The sequence below is a fragment of the Myodes glareolus genome, chromosome 19, assembly GCF_982192425.1.
Source record: "Myodes glareolus chromosome 19, mMyoGla1.1, whole genome shotgun sequence".
Lineage (NCBI taxonomy): Eukaryota > Metazoa > Chordata > Mammalia > Rodentia > Cricetidae > Myodes > Myodes glareolus.
The window spans coordinates 453,288-472,377 of record NC_142044.1 but is presented as its reverse complement, the minus strand read 5'-3'; the positions used below and the strand labels follow the sequence as shown (position 1 = coordinate 472,377).

The following is a 19,090-nucleotide window of genomic DNA, read 5'->3' as shown; positions in this document are numbered from 1 at the left end:
TCTTGCCGGCTTTTCTTATCTTAAATTATCCTGACTACCTTTTGCCTCTGGACTTTTATCTTTCTTGTTTCTGTATACCTTTCTTTACATCTTTCTCCACGGCTTGCTGTGTGGCTGGGTGGCTGGCCCCAGATGTCCTCCTCTCCTTGTTCTCTTGCTTCACTTCTTCTCAGCCTGCCACCCTTGCCTCTCCTTGCCCTTGTCACGCTATTGGCTGGTCATTTCTTTGTTAGGACCTGTGTTTTAGACAGGCACAGTAACACAGCTTCACAGAGTTAAACAAATGCAACATAAACAAAAGTCACACACCTGAAAATAGTATTTCCCAACAAGAGTGGAATTGGTAAAATGATTCAAACTTTAAGTAGTAGCTCCTTCTCTTCCACCAAGGATACATTTCAAAACTTATGGAGGATATCTAAAACTGGATGGTATCCAAACCAATCTATGCAATGTTTTATATCCATGTGAACATATTATAAAGCAGAATCAGGAGTTACTGAAAGATAAACCAGGAACTAAGAGTTTGACAACTATTAATAAGAAAGCAGAACAAATATAGTAGCATACTGTAAGCATGTATTTTGTTTTATTTTCTGAGACAGGGTTTCTCTGTGTTGCCTTGGAGCCTGTCCTGGAACTCTGTAGACCAGGCTGGCCTCGAACTCACAGATATCTGCTTGTCTCTGCATCCCTAATGCTGGGATTAAAGGCATGCACCACCACTGCCTGGCTAACTGTAAGGGCGTATTTAGAATTTACAAATTATGCCTTTCTGAAAATGTCCACTTAATATTTTCCAGCCACATTTGCCTATGGGCAGCTGAGACTGGAAAATAAAACCATGAAAAGGGGTAGTAGTGGAGAAACTGCCATACACTTAAACTGAAGGAAAAGGCAGATGTTGTTTATATTAAAACAAAAGGCCAGAGGTAAACATATGTTGAACTTTAAAGGAATGAAAAGGACTGAGTAAACTGGAGTGTTGCATGAATGTGATTCCTAACCATTCTGAGAAGAAGGGAAGGTTTTGGAACTTGTAGCATCTGGAAGAAGAGTATCTACTAGAATATGTTAGAAAATCTTGTTGATTATACCTTCAAAAAGTAGACTCCCCACCAAGTCTGGAAATCAGGTTATTAGGCATTGCAGTGTACTGCCAACAAGCCCAATGCCCACGGGGATCCACACTGAGAGGCTGTCCTGAACAATCTACCATGATTGTCCCTGTGGACTGACGACTACGGTATCATCACTAGTTTCCCTGCCCTATTTTTTATTACATCCTCCATTCTATCAATCTATTTTCAATAGCATAATCAAAGCAAATTGTGACATGATTCTCAGACTCCATCTGAAGAACCAGAACCTTCAAAGTGAACCAAAAATTCTGCTAAAAAAAATCTAATGATTCCCATGCTTGCTGAATGTGTGTGTGTGTGTGTGTGTGTGTGTGTGCATGTGTGTACTTGTACTTGTTTATGTGTTCACATGTGTAGGAGGGTCAGTATGCATGTATGTGTGAATGAATATGAAGGACAGGGGTGATAATGAGAGTCTCTTCCTCGACTGGTTTCTGTAGTGGCATTTCATTTGTATTTTAATAAATAAAACTTGCCTGAAGATCAAAGAGTAAAACAGTCCCACTGGTCAGCCTTACAGACCAGGCAATGATAACACACACCTTTAATCCCAGTAGCTACACTAGTTGCCATAGAAACTGGGCGGTGCCTACCTTTAATCACAGAACTAGAGAGGATTACAAAACGAGAAGAGACAGCTCTCGGTCACAGTCTCATTTTAGATTCCTAGAGGCAGGATGGCTATTTTCGGACTGAGGTCAAGGTAAGGGCTAGTGGCTGACTGCTTTACTTTTCTGGGGTTCAGGTTGAACCCCAATATCAGTCCCTGAGTTTTTATTAATTGTGCTTCAGATTTCCACCTTGTATTTCTTAATTTTAGGTTACATCTATTTATATACTTAGTTTTTTTACTTGTGTGTGTGCACATGTACACACACTGCAATGCACTTTTTATGCATTTTTTATGCACTTTTTATTTATGTTCATCAGGTATAGGGACAAGTGTTTTTACACAATAAGCCATCTCACCCTGACCCTTCAACTTAATTCGTGAGACAGGATTTCTCACTGATCCTGAAGCTTGCCTGTTGGTTAGTTTAAAGTGGGAGCGGGTTCCAATGAGTCTCCTGTCCCAACTTCTCCAGGCCAGGAAGATTACAAACACACTTTGCTGTGTCTGGCTTTTTATATGTGTTGGGGTCCCAAACTCAAAATTTATGCAAACGCATTACCAACTGAACAATCTCCTCAGTCCACACCTGCTGAAATGTGAGACTCATTATTAAACCTAAATTAAATAATTTGCCTTGACTTGAAACCTTGCAGTGGCTGTCTGAGGTCATCGCAGTGGATACAAGGACATGTTTATACCATCTGGCCTGTGAGCTCTCTGTTGATACCCATCATGCCCCTCTCTCTCTTCCTACACTAAAGGTCTTGTCTCTCACTCTTCCCTCTGCTTACCCTGCGCCTGCATCCCAGATCCCCATGGCTCCCCTCCCCCATCATCTGTGATGCAATTCCTCATCACGTTCAACTCCCTTCAAGTGTTTAAGTGTCACCTTCTAGCAGAATTACAGCCCAGACTTGTTTATTGTCTGTCTCTTCTCAGGGCCTCACACCATGCTTGTAAACAGTGCCCCAGTAGCATTTGGTTAAGGAATGAATAAAAAAGCATCTTGACTTGATAGTCTACCAGATGCCAGCATGTTTTTCCAGAGCATCACCTCTATTCCTCAGGGACTTCAGCAAGCACACACGATACCATTTGTTATCTGTATTTTACAAGATAAAATAAATAAATTAGGTGAAAAAAAGAGGTACTAAAAATATTAGGGTATAAGGCATGGGGTTATCAGAATAGTATTTTTATGATCTCTTAATTCTGATACAATGAAATCATCTACATTTTAAACATTGTCTTCTATTTTTGTCTAAAACTGGTCTCAGAGAAAATTCAAGTTTACTCTGGTATTTACCTAAGCAAAAGATAATTAAGGAAGCCAAACTCTTGTTTCCAAGGACTTCAAGATATGCTGAAGTGGGAGCATCACATACTCTTTGTTTCCTATTTTAAACATAGATAATATCTACGTCATCTGGTTATACAAACAATTCTTATTTCTTTGCCAAGTTACTTTCTTTTATCAACAATTCATATTTTGTCACGGTGAGCAGAGTTACTTGTTAGTTCATCTCTCCAACAACTGTTCCTGCCTAGCAGCTAGCCAAATGGCATTAAAGCTCACCTGAAAAGATAGATTTTGTTACCAGACAGACTCAAGGCTATCTGCCCCTCCCCCTGCTTTCCCAAATAATCCCATGTCGTCCCATGGCTTTTCATACCATGTGGGAACCATTCACTATTGTGGGATCCGTGGGAGTATGGCAAGGAAAACAGAACCCATGCTGGGGAATGCAAGCAAGAATTTAGTCACTTGCAAACATGTCAAAAGAGCTAAAGGGCCAACTGCGGGAGGGGGATTATCTAGACAGCAAGTCTGGAAGTTGCTACCCTCTCTGGGGCTAGAGAGGTGGTGGGAAGTGGGTTATGACAGTTAAAGAATCATGTAAGTTTGGCCCACGCAGGAGGACTTGCTTAGTGGGAGTTCGAACCACAGAGAAGTTGCCTTAGGTCTAAAGATCTCCCTTACAGCAGAGGGAAGGCAAGCCAGTTCAACTTTCTATCTTCTATCGTGATTCTTAGATGTTGATTTTTATTTCAGGGCTCTCCACTTCGCTCCAGATCCATTTCCTTCATTTACCCTGTCTCTACATGAATGGCTAGTAGCCCTCTCTGATTTAACTTGACCTAGAAGGAACCTTTGATTCATACCAACAGTAAGTATACCCTTCTTTATCATGGCTCAGCCTTCTTAGATACTTTGCTTTCCTTATTCCCCTTCTTCCAAACTTTAGCAACACATAGTGTTGCTAAACACTCTCCAAACAGCACCTCTTCAGACTTCTCCATTTCCATAGTCTTGATGTTTCTCTTTTGAAGATAATTATGACCTCCTAACTAACTATCCACACCCCTGGTACCCACTTATACACAGCCAGGAAGAAATTCCTTTAGACCCAGAGTTCAAGGTAATCAATCAGTAGGAGCCTTAGTCTAAGACTACAGAAGCCATTGGAAAGAATGATATGAGAATAATAATATATAAAATAACAAGCAATGGAAGGAGGGACTATCTAGGAAGGGATTCGACTTCTTAGCCTCCTCTCACCTCTTTTTCACTGATTTCTCCCTAACGGTAACCAGTTGTCACCCTTGTTCTTCTATCATTCCAAGATCATCCCCTTTCTATGACTTTCCCAAAGCCTGGAAGACCTGTTTGCTCTGGGCTTAGCACACCAAAATCTGTATCATCCAGGACCTCTCCCTTAGAGATCTTTCTGACCAGGTCATGGTACTCATGGTAGCTGTGCACATTTCTCTCTCTTTAGCCACAAAGGATTGTATTCCTCTGATTCTTTGGACCTTAAGTGTAGTAAATGACTTGATTTTGCCAACAAAATTGGTGTGGGTGAATACATAGCTCTACTTTGGCCCTCTTTCTTATACTCAGTAACTGTCTATGATTGGGACAAAGGCTATTCCAAAGGCCAGAGGCCTGGAATGAGGATACCGATTGTATAAAGCACAATTTACCAGTTTATCTGGGGCTAGCATCTGTGTGGGGCATATCCATATTCCTTGATGTGAGTCATGAAGGTAGAGTGTAATGGTAAAAGTGAAATGTTGTGGATCCCTGAGTGGCTGCAGTGGCAGAAATGCTGCAGGTTCCCAAACAGCCAGTCCCAGGCAGAGACAGCTTAGTTTCCCGAGTGACTGCAACTGCAACAGGCCAGGAGTCCCCAGCAGGGAGCTGCATGGTGGGTGAGAGACCTTGATGGGGCAGCCAGTCCCACGAGGAGAGGCAGATGGACCGATGGATGGGCACGCCATGACACCATGCCACAGGTCTTCAAAAGCGGCTGGTTCCAGGCAGTGAGCCAGGCAGGCAAGAGACAGAGACAGGGATAGGCATGCCATGCAGAGTGAGGTTGGATATTTAATTACTGTGTTATGGAGGAAAAAGGGGAGAAGGGAGAAGAGCAGAGAGGCAGAGAGAAAGGGGGTGAAGGGGAGAAGTAGGGAGAGACAGAAGCTGCCTCTTTGAGAGAGGGACAGAAAAGGAAGAGAGACTTCAGACTGCAAGCAGGAAGGATGATCTATCTGCCTTCCTCTGCAGACTGGGGAGTGAGTGGGTGGGGCTTGTCTCTTAAGGGACAGGACAGATTATTACATTGAAGATTGGAAGGTGGAAAGGTAAAGTAATCCTGGTTACACAGGGAGTTTGAGGCTAGCCTAGACTGCATAAGGCTCTGTCTGAACAAAAGAAAACATCACACACCCCAAACAAACAAATCATTGTTTAGTGTTTGAAGTGGCTGAGACTTTGAGATTCTTACCACAACATGCCTAGCTCATTCTGACTCTTAGTCTCTTACAGTAGACTGCATGTCTGTGGTTGACATTAATATCAAGGGGATTGATTCACTTGTTAGTTTCATTTACATTTACTGACCCAATCTGTCTACACCAGTCATCACTGTGCCCCCAACTTCTTGAAGTATCCTGTGTATACAGTAGACAAGCATTTGATTGGACTTTTAGTTGCTTGCACAATTTTTACTTGAACTATTTGATCAAAACCAACAAAACTGTCATCAATGAATCCTGAGCTCAGTGTGCTCAAAGCACCGAAGCCTAGGCTTCACTTAGCCAGTATGAGCTGGACTGACAGCTTGCTTGGGTTACAGTTCAGCCAGCTAACAAGAAGTCAAATTTGTTCCAAAGCCACTAGGATTCGTTAGTCGTAAAGGGGCCTGATAAGGAACAAGAAATGAAACCTTATTCCTGAGTGATGTTACCCCAGTCAGAGGTTGGTGAGACAAGCTCCATTAATTCTATGTGTTTTAAAGTTTTCTGTATGGCCTAATCTAAATCCTCAGAAATGACCAAGTCTCAAATTTCACTATTAGTATAAAGTATTAACAATGAATAACATTTTAATTAATCACTTGATATAGAGCAACCACTTTTCATTTGTCTTGATTTAAGTTCATTGGAAACTGCTGAGGATTTCACAGTCGCTCGCTAGGGACTTAAAAGAATTGAGAATTTCACACTAGACATTGTCTTTGTTCGCCTATTTGCTTTCATTTGGGAGGGTGTTGACGATCTAACTCAGGACCTTTTGCATGTATACAAAACAAGGACAAGACAGTTATTAAAATCTGACAGAGCTACACCCTTACACCCAACTCTAGCAGTTCAACCCTGCCCTAGACTCTGTTTTGGGAAATGCAAACTCTGTATTGACCAACCTGGTCTCAAATTCCTGGACTGAAGTGATTCCCTGACTGAGTCTCCAATGTAGCTGATTCAGTAGCCATGTATCACCCAAATATTTTTTTTAAAAAACTGCTTCTATTACCCTATTATTTAAATTAGTAAGGTTAAAAAGATCTTGTTTATCAAACAACTAGTTTGCTTTCTGTTGTTGTGATAAAACATTGACCAAATCCAACCCAGTGAGGAAAGGGTTTATTGACTTATTATTTCCCTGTCAATACATCTCTTAGGGAAGTGAGTGAAGGAACTCAAGCAGGAACCTAGAGGCAGGAACTCAAGCAGGGCCCATTGGAGGAGTGGCCTTTACTGACTTGTTCTCTGTTATTTGCTCATTCCTGTTCACAGGTGATACAATCTACCATGGGCTGGGATCTACCACATCAACAATTAATCAAGAAAATGGCTAAAGGCTGACCCTATGGAAGTATTGTCTCAATTAAAATTTCCTCTTCCGAAACGTTCTTACCTTGTGTCGAGTTGAAAAAACAAAACAAAACAAAAAATAGCGTTCCAAACTAACCCTGTGATACTTTTAGGTTTTATATTTTTGATTCTCACTTAAAATTTTCTCTTAAACTTTGAAAATGTCTAAGACTTTGAAGGAACAAATACCTAAGAACCACGCCATTATTATGTTTAGGGCAGCTTTAGTTTCTTTAGGCTGCCTGTATAGGACACCCAGTTTCTACCTATGCCCTACACCAAGTTCACTGACTTCAGTATATGCTCAATAAGGGCACTGAATTGATTGGTAAAATAACTAGTATTCCTAGATACCAATTCACTGGACATGTGACAGGAAACTATCCAATGCTAACATTAATTGAGGGAAGCTTCTGTCTTGTTTAAACTAAATTCAGTTGTATTAACAAGGCATTAATCTTGAGTTCAGATACTTTTGCCAATAGCTAAAAGTTTTCTTCTTCTTTATTTTTTAATGTGCTCTTCCCATCCCGCACCACGTGCTGAAAACAGACAATATGAATACTATAGGTCTCTCAAACAAATAGCAGTACTTAGACAAGGGAGCTCATTCACAGGTGGTTAAGAAAACAGGAACTACCACACTGGCCTTAATTTTTATAGCTTACCAAAATTTTCCTGAACTCAGTAATGACTACTAACGCTTTATGATATTATTTACTGTTTCTTAAAAATTAAAAAAAAAAACTAAGCAGAAAGCATACAGGAAAGTGGATGTGAGTCTATACAATGATTTACTTTCGGCATGACAGACTTTATTTTGGCACTTTAACAAATTTGCTTTACAGCAGTGACAAAATATTTGCCAGAAAATTCTTTTCCTGGCACAGATATCCCAAGCAAGTTATTCTACAAATAGAATTGCACTGTTTAGACAGTTAGAGGTATACCCACTACATTCTTAGCCTCTGTAATTGAGGGGCATTGTGCAGCTTTGGAAGGGCCCATCATTTCCTTTTAATCATCCTAAACAAGGTGAATGACGTCTGTAATTGGACAGGAATTTGGGAATTAAGGCCTTTAAGGATTCAGATACAACACGGTTCCAAGTGTTACTTTAGTTTTGTTTGATTGAGTTCTGTGGCAAGTCCAGGGAAGGTTCTCAAACGAAGTAGTCAAACTTCCTTAAAAGTAAACTTTATGCTGGAAAAGTTGCAGTTCTTGTTGTCTTCTTTCTACTTCCATGGCTCACAGTTTAAAAATAAAATTAATGGTAAAATAGAAAATATAACTGAAAAAAAAATAAATGCTTTGTACAGTGAGTACCCAACCAGGGTATCCCAATCTCTCCATCTCTGGCATTGCTTTTCCTAGAAATTCCATCCTAAGTAGCAAGACTGTCATTTATCATCCAGAGTCTCCCTACTCTTCCCCACAGCCCCGTGGAGTGGCTGCTGTGTTCCACACAGGAGTTCTACCAATCTCCAGGGAGCTTTGACAGATAAATGAATCTGTAGGACTGAGCCCCAGATACCTACTTCCAGAAAGGTCCTTTCACTTCTTTGGAATTTATACTTTTAAAAGTAAATTACAAAAGAAGGCATCTTTCTCCGTATTGCCAGTAGCTATGCTATAAAGGTTGCAAATCTTGAAATCCCTTGCAGTCTTCCTATCCCTGTACCCAGACACATGGGTGATACATACATTTCCTCTGGCCAGTTCAGGGGTGACCCTGGCAATAAACAGCCTTGCTGTTCAGCTCTTTGGTCTCGACTTACAGACACCATGAAATACTCAAAAATCAAACCCACATCGTTGCTGAGAGCAGACGGTCAATCATAGCAAAGGGGAGATGTACATTTGATAAAATGTACAAAATTTATAACAGTGACATTATCAATATTAGGCCACATGATTTATTCAGTAGTTTGGTTCCAAATTACAATTTATGTCTATTCATAAGACTACAAAAATTATCATTAGAATTGTCTGTGCTTATAAAATGCCAACTGTTTTTTAAACTGTTATATATGCTCATTAACACCAGTCTGCAACAGGTTACACAGAATCATAGGCACTTCAAAGGCTTAAAAAGATGTTTACAACTTAAATGCATTTTAAAGAACAAAAACCGGTCTTTTTTTTTCTCTTTAAACTCTTCCTCGTACTTCAAATTACAAGAAATTAACAAGCACAGTGGCCAAGGAATCTGCAGCAACTTTTCAAAATACTGTTAGCATCTTTGGATTTGCTGAGGCTTGTCAGTTACTCATGTCAAATCCTCCCAAAAGAAGATCTGGTTAGATCACTAGGACTAAACAGCTTCGTAGTAATAATCCAATTTTACACACTAATTTGCGGTTGCAAATCTGCCTGAAGCTACAGGTAATGAAAAGAAAAGCAAGTGTAAAATGGTTAGTCTGACATTTAAAAAAGTACATAAAGTAAGTTTACATATTTGGAAAAAAATCACATATACACTAAATTACCATTATTGTCATCATTCAAAGAGAAATTGCACCTTGACAGCTACAAAAGGTTTCGTTTTTAAGGAGGGGGGCAAGAAGGGAGGGCAAAGAAGAGGGACAAGAGATAAATTAACAAAGACCAACTTGGTAAGGTCAATTGGAGACATGCTGATGAGGGAAACAGCAGTCATCTTTGAACCAGAAGACAAACACAATCATTTTGTATTTGAGCATAGATGCTCAAACCAATTCCACAAATGTCAAGGGTTTTCATAACATAATATTTTGCCACTGCTATTCACAGAACACTGCAGATGTTAAATTTTTACTTTGTATGTCATTCTAAAGAAATACATGAAAAGTTTTAAATACAATGGGATTTTATCATTAAAGGGCCAGTATGGCTCTGTAATGAACAAAACAAATAACAAAGATCTTCATTACTCTATGCCAAAGCTTTATTTTGAAAAGTTCAGTGATCTCCCAAATAGAGACACTAAGTGGGAGCTTTATGCATAAAACTCCTTAGTAGGTGCCTTCTGGTAAGCTGCACTGGATGGTTTGCGCTCCCCAAGGTCATAGCTTCCTTCATCTTTCTTCCTCATGCGGTACACCAACAGCAAAATGAGAAAAATGGCAAAAAGAAAGCCAATCACCCCACCAGCGATGACCGCTGAAACAAAAGAAAGAGCTCTATTACACGAGGTTCAAAGTTTGCAGGAATTAGTTTGGTCAGTTCCCAACTATTGACACTTTAATAAAAGGTTTGAGAACCCAAGTTTTAAAAACAATAATCTGTATTCAATAGTGTCATTTCTCATAAAGGTAAGTAATATCAACCCAACAGCCTCCATAAGAAAAACCCAGCAGCAACCTCAACTAATCTTACACTTTCAAGTACTTGCATTTCACAAAGTAAGCTTCTAATCACAATGAACGTACAAAACATGATATAATAGAGTTAAAATTGAAGAATAAATACAAAAAGCATGCAAATATCTTTCTATTCTTGAATTTGAGTAAACCCTTACACAAATTAGGTATTGTTACATCTTGCAAATCTTCTCCTTCAAAACAAATACCAATACAGGTTTCAGTGTGTTTCTCTCATCAGAAATTTCTGGGACCAGGAGTGTTTTGGTGTTTGGACTTTTTCAGATTCTTGAATATTTACATATGTGGAATGAGATATCAGGGATCAGTTCCAAGTTTAAATATGAAATTCATTTCCATTTTCACAGATACTCTATACACAAAGACCAAAGGAAAACGTATACAATTTAAAAGTAATTCTATTGATAAAACAAGATTATGTAGTGTGCCTGTGTTTGGGGTGTAAGCCAGCTCCATCCAGAGCTCAGGAGTGCATTTCCCACTGTGCCATCATAGCAGAGTTTGACAAGCTTTGGCTGTCTGGAATATTCCAGACTCTCAGATCAATGATATTCAATATGTACTTTCACCAGATGAGTTTTCACTAGTGGCTAAATTCTTATCACGTGGGTAGCATTTGTGCCTTTTCCTCCTCTGAGGTTTTGAATTCCGGAGATGACCTGTAATACAACCCTCTGACTGGTATCTCCTGCCCTGCCCCCGCCCAACAGTCTTGGGCCTATTCAGCCTTACTACTTCAAGGTTCTACCACTCTGATGTCCATGCCATGATGGAATATAACCTGGAATTGCCTCCCACTTTAACCTCTTATCAATGGCTGGCTGAGGGATAGGCTAGAGGAGTTAACGTGCCATTATGAAATAGAGTCTGAAGATCAATCGCTTCCAGGAAGCCAGCAAGATGCTTTATTAGGACCACTGAACGCCACTTTTCCCAGTGACATCTTTGAGCACCTTCCTACTTGAAACTGCTGGCAACTCACCTGCTAGGACTTCTGTCCGTTTAAATAGATTGTCTGAATGCTTCTCTGTGTACACATCTGTACTTTTTACAGCAGGACCCAGCTTCTCTTCTGCCTCAGAGATGCCAGCTTCCTCCTTGTCAATTTCTTCAGGTGACTGATGTGGAGAAGAAAGAGAACATTAATATCACTCTTCAAAGATGTGCTAGGAATAAAAAAATAATAGTAAGTGTATCCTTAATTTCCTTTATCTTTTAAAAGCAAGTTTAGTAAATAATAGTAATAATAATTTTTATGATGTTTCTATGCCCATGGGTGAGGCTCCATTTGGACCCACGTAGCTTGTGGTTTTTGGTACCATAGAAGCAAAGATGGATAGTTACTGAGTTCATAATATAAGAATGATATACGTAGTTATTTTAGTTGAAAATTCCCAGAATCTTTACTTTCTGGACTGGGAAGATGGCTCTGTGTATAAAATGTCTCCTTGCTGTGCAAGTATGGAAACCTGAATTTGACTCCTAGAAGTCATATGAAAACACTGGGTGGGGGGTCATGGTAGAATCCCAAGGCTCTGGCCAGCTCACTAAGTGACTTCTAGGCCAATGAGGCAGCCTATCTCTCTCTCTCTCTCTCTCTCTCTCTCTCTCTCTCTTACACACACACACATACACACACACACACACACACACATACACACACGCACATGCACACACATGCACACACACACTCACATGTCCTTTGAGTAGAGATTTTGTTCAGTTGTTCAGTTGGTATGCTGTCAGGAATGTGGTGTTATTTTTATTGCTATTTAAAATCCCTCAAATGAAGGTGTGGTTGAGAACCCCTGATTTAGAACAGTTAGTTTCCAGGAGCTGTTAAGTGAAGTTCTTTCTCATTAGCTAACACTACTGATGGGAAAACACTGTCAACTCTCTTAAACTATAAAGTCGGTAGACAATGAGCCTCCTTCTGAGCCAACCTATTCTAAGGATTTCCTAAAGATTTCTTCACCAGAGTAATGTGCCATGTGTCATTCAGTTGCGTTTTGGAGGCTGGAATTCATCCTAGTCAAGAAGACAAAAAAACTAAGAAAAGAGTTCATTTTCTTGGACTACCTCATAATCATCTTTATATCTAGGAAGGACCACAAGCTACACAAGGAGGGTTCACTTGAACTCTAGTGATCAGTGGGGATCAATGGGTTCCCTATTTCAGTGATCAGAATACATGAGGCTTCCACAGTGATAATAAGTGATAGTGTCATTTTCTTTTCCAAGTTATAAGAAACTCTGTACTGCATAAATCTTAAACTGCCATGATTTCCATAAATTATCATTTTATCGCTGCATAAACAGAAAGCCAGGTTTCTCTGTTTTCTGTCTGGGTATAGAAGAAATGGGAGGTCCTCCCAAGTCCTGCTGTTCCAAGTAGAGCAAATGAGAGAAATCTGTTGGCAGTATTTTGCTGGTTCTCTCTATTTACTTCTTATGGAATTCCCATCACCAACTGGCTGCCTGGTAGGACCAGCAGCAGATCAGAGGATGGCTTATCTGATCCTCATCAAGGACGTGCATGCTTCACCGCTCATTAGCAACTTGTAGGAAAAGGGAGACAAAAATCAAGCAGGTGGATACTCATGTGTGTGCAGGAAAAGAGGTGAATGAACACTGCAGGAAGTGAGAAAGACACTGAAGCTTAGACCCTAAGTTTATGTAATCCTTAGAATCTTTACTCCATTATTAAGACAAGTCACATGGTTTCACCTGTTGTTACTTTAAGCCTCTAAAGTTATTTAAGAGTTAACTTGTTCAGTTCCCTTGACTCAACTTCTGAATAAGAGGGGGACAAAGAAGTTCACTTGAGGGATGCTCTGGAGTGCTCCCCAGGGAAATGGCACTTAGAAAAGAGGTCAGTCAACACACAAGCTCAAGGTGCTCCAGACCGAGCAATCATTTTTAAGATGAAATGCTCAATTGCACAGAAGCAGCACAGGCTCTACAATGAAGAAACCACCACTCAGGACAGAGCTAACCTGAACTGCCTCTCACATACATGTCTGTGCAAACTGGAATTATGAAAAGGGAGTGTAGATATCTAAATGAAGCCAACTGAGTGTTTATTGAGTCCATGTTTGGATGTCTAGGGGCTGTGAAAATGTGATGGGGGAAAAGACTAGACTCCACAAAAACAATGAAGGGCTCGATAGATGGACAACAAACTAGATATGCAATCTCTCCACAGGACAGTAATGCCACTGTGAGACCCATTCAAAAGCAGAATGTTCACTAATGGCATCTTAGAGGCAAGGTTTAATTCAGCTATACCATGCTACTATAAACAGAAAATTATATTGTTATTATTGCTATTCATGATTTAGGTGATCATTTGTCACCTAGAATGGTGCTTGACACACAGTGAATAAGCCTCCCACGAACGAATGAATTCTCGCTGTTACATTAAATGCAACTAAAAATAGACATATTTGTATTAAAATGTCCAGGGATCTCTACTTTCTAAACTCATCACCAAATGTCCATTTGTTAACAAAGCTGATTCAGTTACTTTTTAGGATTAAATTTTAAAAACTTAAATCAATTTTCAATCCATACTTAGTCAGTAGTTCAGAAAGCTGTATCAAACTAAGATTTGTTTAGGATAAAACTCTTTAGTATTGAAAGCCAATATTTCCCCAGGAGAGTTTCTGATGACAAGATACTGAATCTTAATGGTCACAGAGTTGAAAACACTGCAAGAGAAGAGGTTAAGTAAACTGTGGGAGCGAACTAAGCCATCTTCCCACAGGCACACAAGCTCTGACGCATTTACCCATCCTACTATCAACAGCACCTGTTAGTTTTCATTTCTTCCCTCCTTATTTCTTTCATTCATTCAATTTAGAAATCATAGGAACAGTTCCCAGAAAATGCTAGGTATGTCTTCCCTATCTCTCATAGCATATGTCCTTGCCTTCCTGCTTCCTGGCTGTGGAAATAGTCTGCTGGAAACAGTACCACTGCTCGGTGAGCCTAAAGAGAGTGTGTTAATCCACACAGATGTTTGCAGGGAGCCACCCATTTGTGTCATGACTTCAAGGTCCCAAGAGTGGGGAGAACCAAGAAGAGGAGCAACAGGGCACTCTACAGGTTTAAAGAAAAAAAAAAAAAGCCTGCCTGCGTTCCTGCCAGAAGACGAGTGCTTCTTATCCCACAATGCCTGCCACTGCCTTAAGGAAACAACCTTCCAAAACCTGCATGATTGGCAGTATCTTATTTCTAAATGAACAGATGGGTGAACTGAAAATGGGATGCTTGTGTTGATAAGTTTTCATAAGCAGTGTGCCATCCCTGAAGTGTGTAAACTCTACCACTATATTATTACACATGCCCCACCAAATTCAACTAACATTTACACAGTGGTTACCAGGCCTCAGGTGCCTGCTACATATATTCACATCTGGTCCTCCTAAAGATCCAAGACATTTGACTAGACCCAGGATTCAATGCTTAGGCCTTCACCAGGCTCTACTATGCAGTTTCCACATTAAATAGCTTACCTATTAGTTGATGGCTAGCTAAGTGAAATACAATGCTAACAAGGTCAAATGCATAAACTTGGTGTTTTCATTAGCTAGTAGTTTTGTTCTGTTCTAAGTCCAACCATCTCATTCTTATTAAGTAGTCTCACTACACATAAATGCAGGTGCAGGTGTGCCTGGGTCCATGTGTTTCTGAGAGTAGAACTAGTTTGTGCAGCACTGATGGTGGGCCTGGACACTCACTGGGACCTTAAGACAGGACCTGTTCTAAAGTTCACCATATATTTTGGAAAATAAAATCTGACTTAAGGTAAATAGAATTTGCTGAATAACTGGGCTACAGAAGTTCTACAAGAAAGAATGTCATGTTAAAAACAGCATATTCATCAGGAAGTTAGGCCTAGGTGATAAGAATAGTAAGCAGGTCAACCGTAAAACGTAGTTAAAAGTCAAAGAGCCATTTACAGAAATATAATGGAAGGGCTATTTGTCCCTAAATAATTTCAAGTGGGGCCTTTCAAAAGAACTGTTCTGTGCAGTCAAAAGAAAGCAGTATTTGTTAGAACATGCTAATGAAACGCCAACAAGTGCACCTTGGTCTGAGCAGGCGTAATGCTTTGTGTCTTCAGCGTCATGGTCTCCACTTTGGGAGCTGCACTAGTGAACGAGGTCTTTGGACTCAGTCGGGACGTTGTCTGCTCTGGACGCTCTATGTCTTCACCAGCTCCTAGGAAAGAAGTGAAGATGAGCTTAGCATGTGACTCAGTACACATATGTGTACATTAGCATGTGACTCAGTACACATATGTGTACATTATCAGGCAATGCCACTGAATGTTGATTCAGAATTAAGATCTCCAGATGCCAGTCGTTAAGTTTTTAGCACAATCAATCCTGTGATCTTCAGTGACTTTGTATATTAACGAATCAATCCCACACCAGTTATGTTTTAAGGGGTTATTTATTTGGCGGGGGGGTAAAACTTACATACACCATAAACCGTCAGGAAGGGAGCCTAGTCGCTGGAGCAGGAGCCGGGAGCAGCAGCTGAGACCGAGCACCGGAACCAAGAGCCGGAACCAAGAGGGCCTTATCCGGAACTGCTTCTCTTTTTAAGAGAGAAATATACCACGCCCCAGTGGGCTGGTATTTCAGCAGCTATTGGCTGACGGAGCGGAAGTCGCTCCCCGCTGCACTGTGGGCTCCTGCTTCAGTGATTATTGGTTGAGGCAGCGGAAGTTACTCCCACAACATTTGTAGGAGCTGTGGATAGCATGGCAGGAACCCTTCCCAATAACCCTGTTTCTCTTGCATATTCAATCTCTTCTGCTACAAGTGATATTTTTGTGAGTGGGAAACATATCATCTCAAAAACCAGAACCAACCAAGCATGAAAAGTGCAAATTCTCCTTCAGTAGACTGCTTATCTCATGGCAAGTCTCTGCCTTCTTTCACATTTTATAACCGACTTTTCCAAGGTGGCGTAGTTCTTCATTAACCTCGATCCTCCCCATCTCTTCTACTCTGCCTGCACTTCCCACGAGGATTGGCCATGCCATCCACTATTGATACTTTTTGTTAAGATCATCAATGTCTTCCATGTTGGCATCCAATGGTTTTCTTTTAAGTGGCACTCAATCAGCCCTTCCTGTGTTGGTTGGATGAATGTCTCCAAAGCCCATGTGGTAGACGGGCCATCAACTCACAGTGCTATTAGAAGATAGTGAAAGCAGGAAAACAGTGGCTCTTAACCTTCCTAATGCTGCAACCCTTTAATACAGTTCTTTATGTTGTGGTAACCCCAACTATAAAATTGTTTCATTTTTTACTTCATAACTATAATTTTTCTACTGTTAGGAATCATAATGTAAATGTCTGATATGTGACCACAAGGGGGTTGCAACCCACAGGCTGAGAACAAATGCTTTAAAAGGAGGTCTCCAGGAAGATCAGTCAATGGGGAATGGATCTCTAGAAGAGGATCCTGTGACCTCTTACCTGTTTCTCTGTCATTAACTAACCACTGTAAGCCAAGCTTGATGCTCTCTCTGCCTGGCTACTGGCCCAAATGCAACAGGCCAATCAAGCATGGACTAAACACCAAACCTGTGAGCTAAATTAATCCTTTCTCTTCTTTATGTTGCTAATCTCAGATGCTTTGTTGTGGTAACAGAAACCTGACTAACACATTCCTATCACCATTGGACACTGTCAACTGCCATCTCTTTGATACTATTTCTTTGAGAGTTTACAACTTCCTATTTTTCTCATACTTTTGTGCCTATTATAAACAGACACATTTATCCTTTTCCACTAAAATGTCAGATAACAAGTACTCTTTATAACTGAGTTTTAACCTTCCTCTTTTAAAAAAAATTTAATTTGTGTGTGTGTGTGTGTGTGTGTGTTTGCGAAATTATTACTTAATAATTCCCTCCTAAACTGGAAATTCCAGAAGGCCAAGAGATCACATTTGTTTTGTTCCTTGAATGTCCAATAGTGTCATGAACACGGCAAGCTTTGAGCTGAGAGCTGGTATGTGTTCATTAAGTGACTTCTGAGATTTAAATCTGAAATGTTCCCACAGATTATACTTTATGAACTGTTCTCCAACCAAGGGCACTGCTTGGGGAGGGCTGTGGAATATTTACAACATGGTCTAACTTAAGAACATGGGCTGTTAGGTAGAGTGTTTGAAGGGGCTGGTCTAGATCCCCAGATAGAACCAAATGCCTTGTGCTCCCTCCACCAGAGGCCAGTCCACATTGCCAGGCTTTTCCCTCTGTGATTCTCTGAAACCAAAAGCAAATGAGCCTTCTTCCTTTAACTTGTTTCTCTCAGATTTGTCACATCGATGATAACAAGAGTTAATACGGTGACTAACCACTAGCTTCCTCCACCTGAGAATTTCTGACATGCAAATATAACACTGTTTTTAAGTTAATCATCTGCCAAATTTGTACAAAAATTAAAAACAGACTCCAGCTAGCAAAGACGAATCTGCTTCCTCAGATAAAACTGAATGAAAGCTCTCAATTCCTCAAACTAAAACTTGTGACCATTTTTCATAGAAATTATAGCCATGTAATAAATATTTTTGAAAGAAAGAGGCTAATACAGAAAGAGCATAAAGGCAGGACTGGGTTTTTAATATTAAAAACTGTCTTCTTTAGCTTCAGAATATGTATACCTGTTGTTATAGTGAAGAAATGGCAGAAAACATTGGCAAAATAATAGAATTTGGCATTAAAAAAAGATCCCCAACCAACCTATTTTTGGGTTTGAAATTTACTACACTGAGTCCAGAATCTTCACCTGTAAGGTGGAGTGGATAATTTTCTCTCATATGCTCACAGAGTAATGTGCCACTTAACAATGGGGTTGTGGGACAGTGGTGTTGATTTCATTGTGGGAACATCACTAAGTGTGTGCATGCATAGACCAAGAAAAAAGGCTTACTACACACTAGCTAGATGTGTAAATACATAACACCCCCGACACACACAGACACACATCACACACAAAAGGGCTGGAAAGTGGCTCAGTGGGATTAGGTGTAAGATTTGGTTTTGATTTGATTTGATTCCTAGCAGATCCAAAAGAAACCAATAAAAGAGAAAACAGTGTAGTTAAGAGACTCAGGGGAAATGTGTATGTATATGACTACTGTTTGTGCAACTGCAAACTGTTTTATAATATATTTTTATAATTAGGAATAGACTGTAAAATAATGATAAATATAATATAGTAAGTTCAAACATCAATAGTACGTTGTTTATCAACATTGTTAAGGATGACTTACTAGAGATAAGTTCATTGTTGCCCTTGTATGTGACGTGTCAGGTTTGTGTACATTCGTGCCACCATGAACACGAGTAATGGGGTGAACTACAGCATTATTATTAATATGATGTCATTAGCTGACAGGAACTTTTCAGCTCCTGATACAGCACCGGAGTATCATCATAGTGTATTCAGTCCATTGCTAGTCAAAATGTCATTGTGGGTACATGAAAATGTGTCAATCACAGATGTACTACATATTTAGAGGTAAACTGTAGATGGAAAATATTATGTAAGTTATTAATAATGACAGCTCCAAAAAAATACATGGTTCTTTCATAGTAGCCCACATAATTATCGTTGAATTTTGACATTTGTTACTACAATGAGTCATTTTTTCTCAATGAATCACTTTTTTAATGAGAACAAAGCCTCAATGAGGAATGCTAAGTTTTAATTAAGGGCTTCCAAGACCCCTCCCCTTGTTCCAAAAGAATTCCAAACATGAATCACCCAACTAAGAGTGGGGAGAAG

General features: G+C 40.0%; 1 protein-coding gene and 1 long non-coding RNA gene across 2 annotated transcripts in view; one reads left to right on the top strand and one right to left on the bottom strand.

The window, feature by feature from the left end:
* The first annotated feature begins 3,806 nt into the window (after positions 1-3,806).
* LOC125414998 (uncharacterized) lies at positions 3,807-6,950 on the top strand. The gene is made up of 2 exons (XR_007236460.2): positions 3,807-3,923; positions 6,835-6,950. It is a non-coding gene; the product is annotated as an uncharacterized LOC125414998 (long non-coding RNA).
* Positions 6,951-7,705: 755 nt separating this feature from the next.
* Positions 7,706-19,090, bottom strand: part of Sdc2 (syndecan 2) — a 101,612-nt gene continuing 90,227 nt past the window's right edge. Inside the window, exons 3-5 of the mRNA XM_048457097.3 lie at positions 15,367-15,500; positions 11,257-11,392; positions 7,706-10,053 (exon numbers count right to left, since the gene is read on the bottom strand). Coding sequence (XP_048313054.1) covers positions 9,890-10,053; positions 11,257-11,392; positions 15,367-15,500 — 434 coding nt within the window. The 3' untranslated portion in view covers positions 7,706-9,889. The remainder of the gene's footprint in view (positions 10,054-11,256; positions 11,393-15,366; positions 15,501-19,090) is intronic.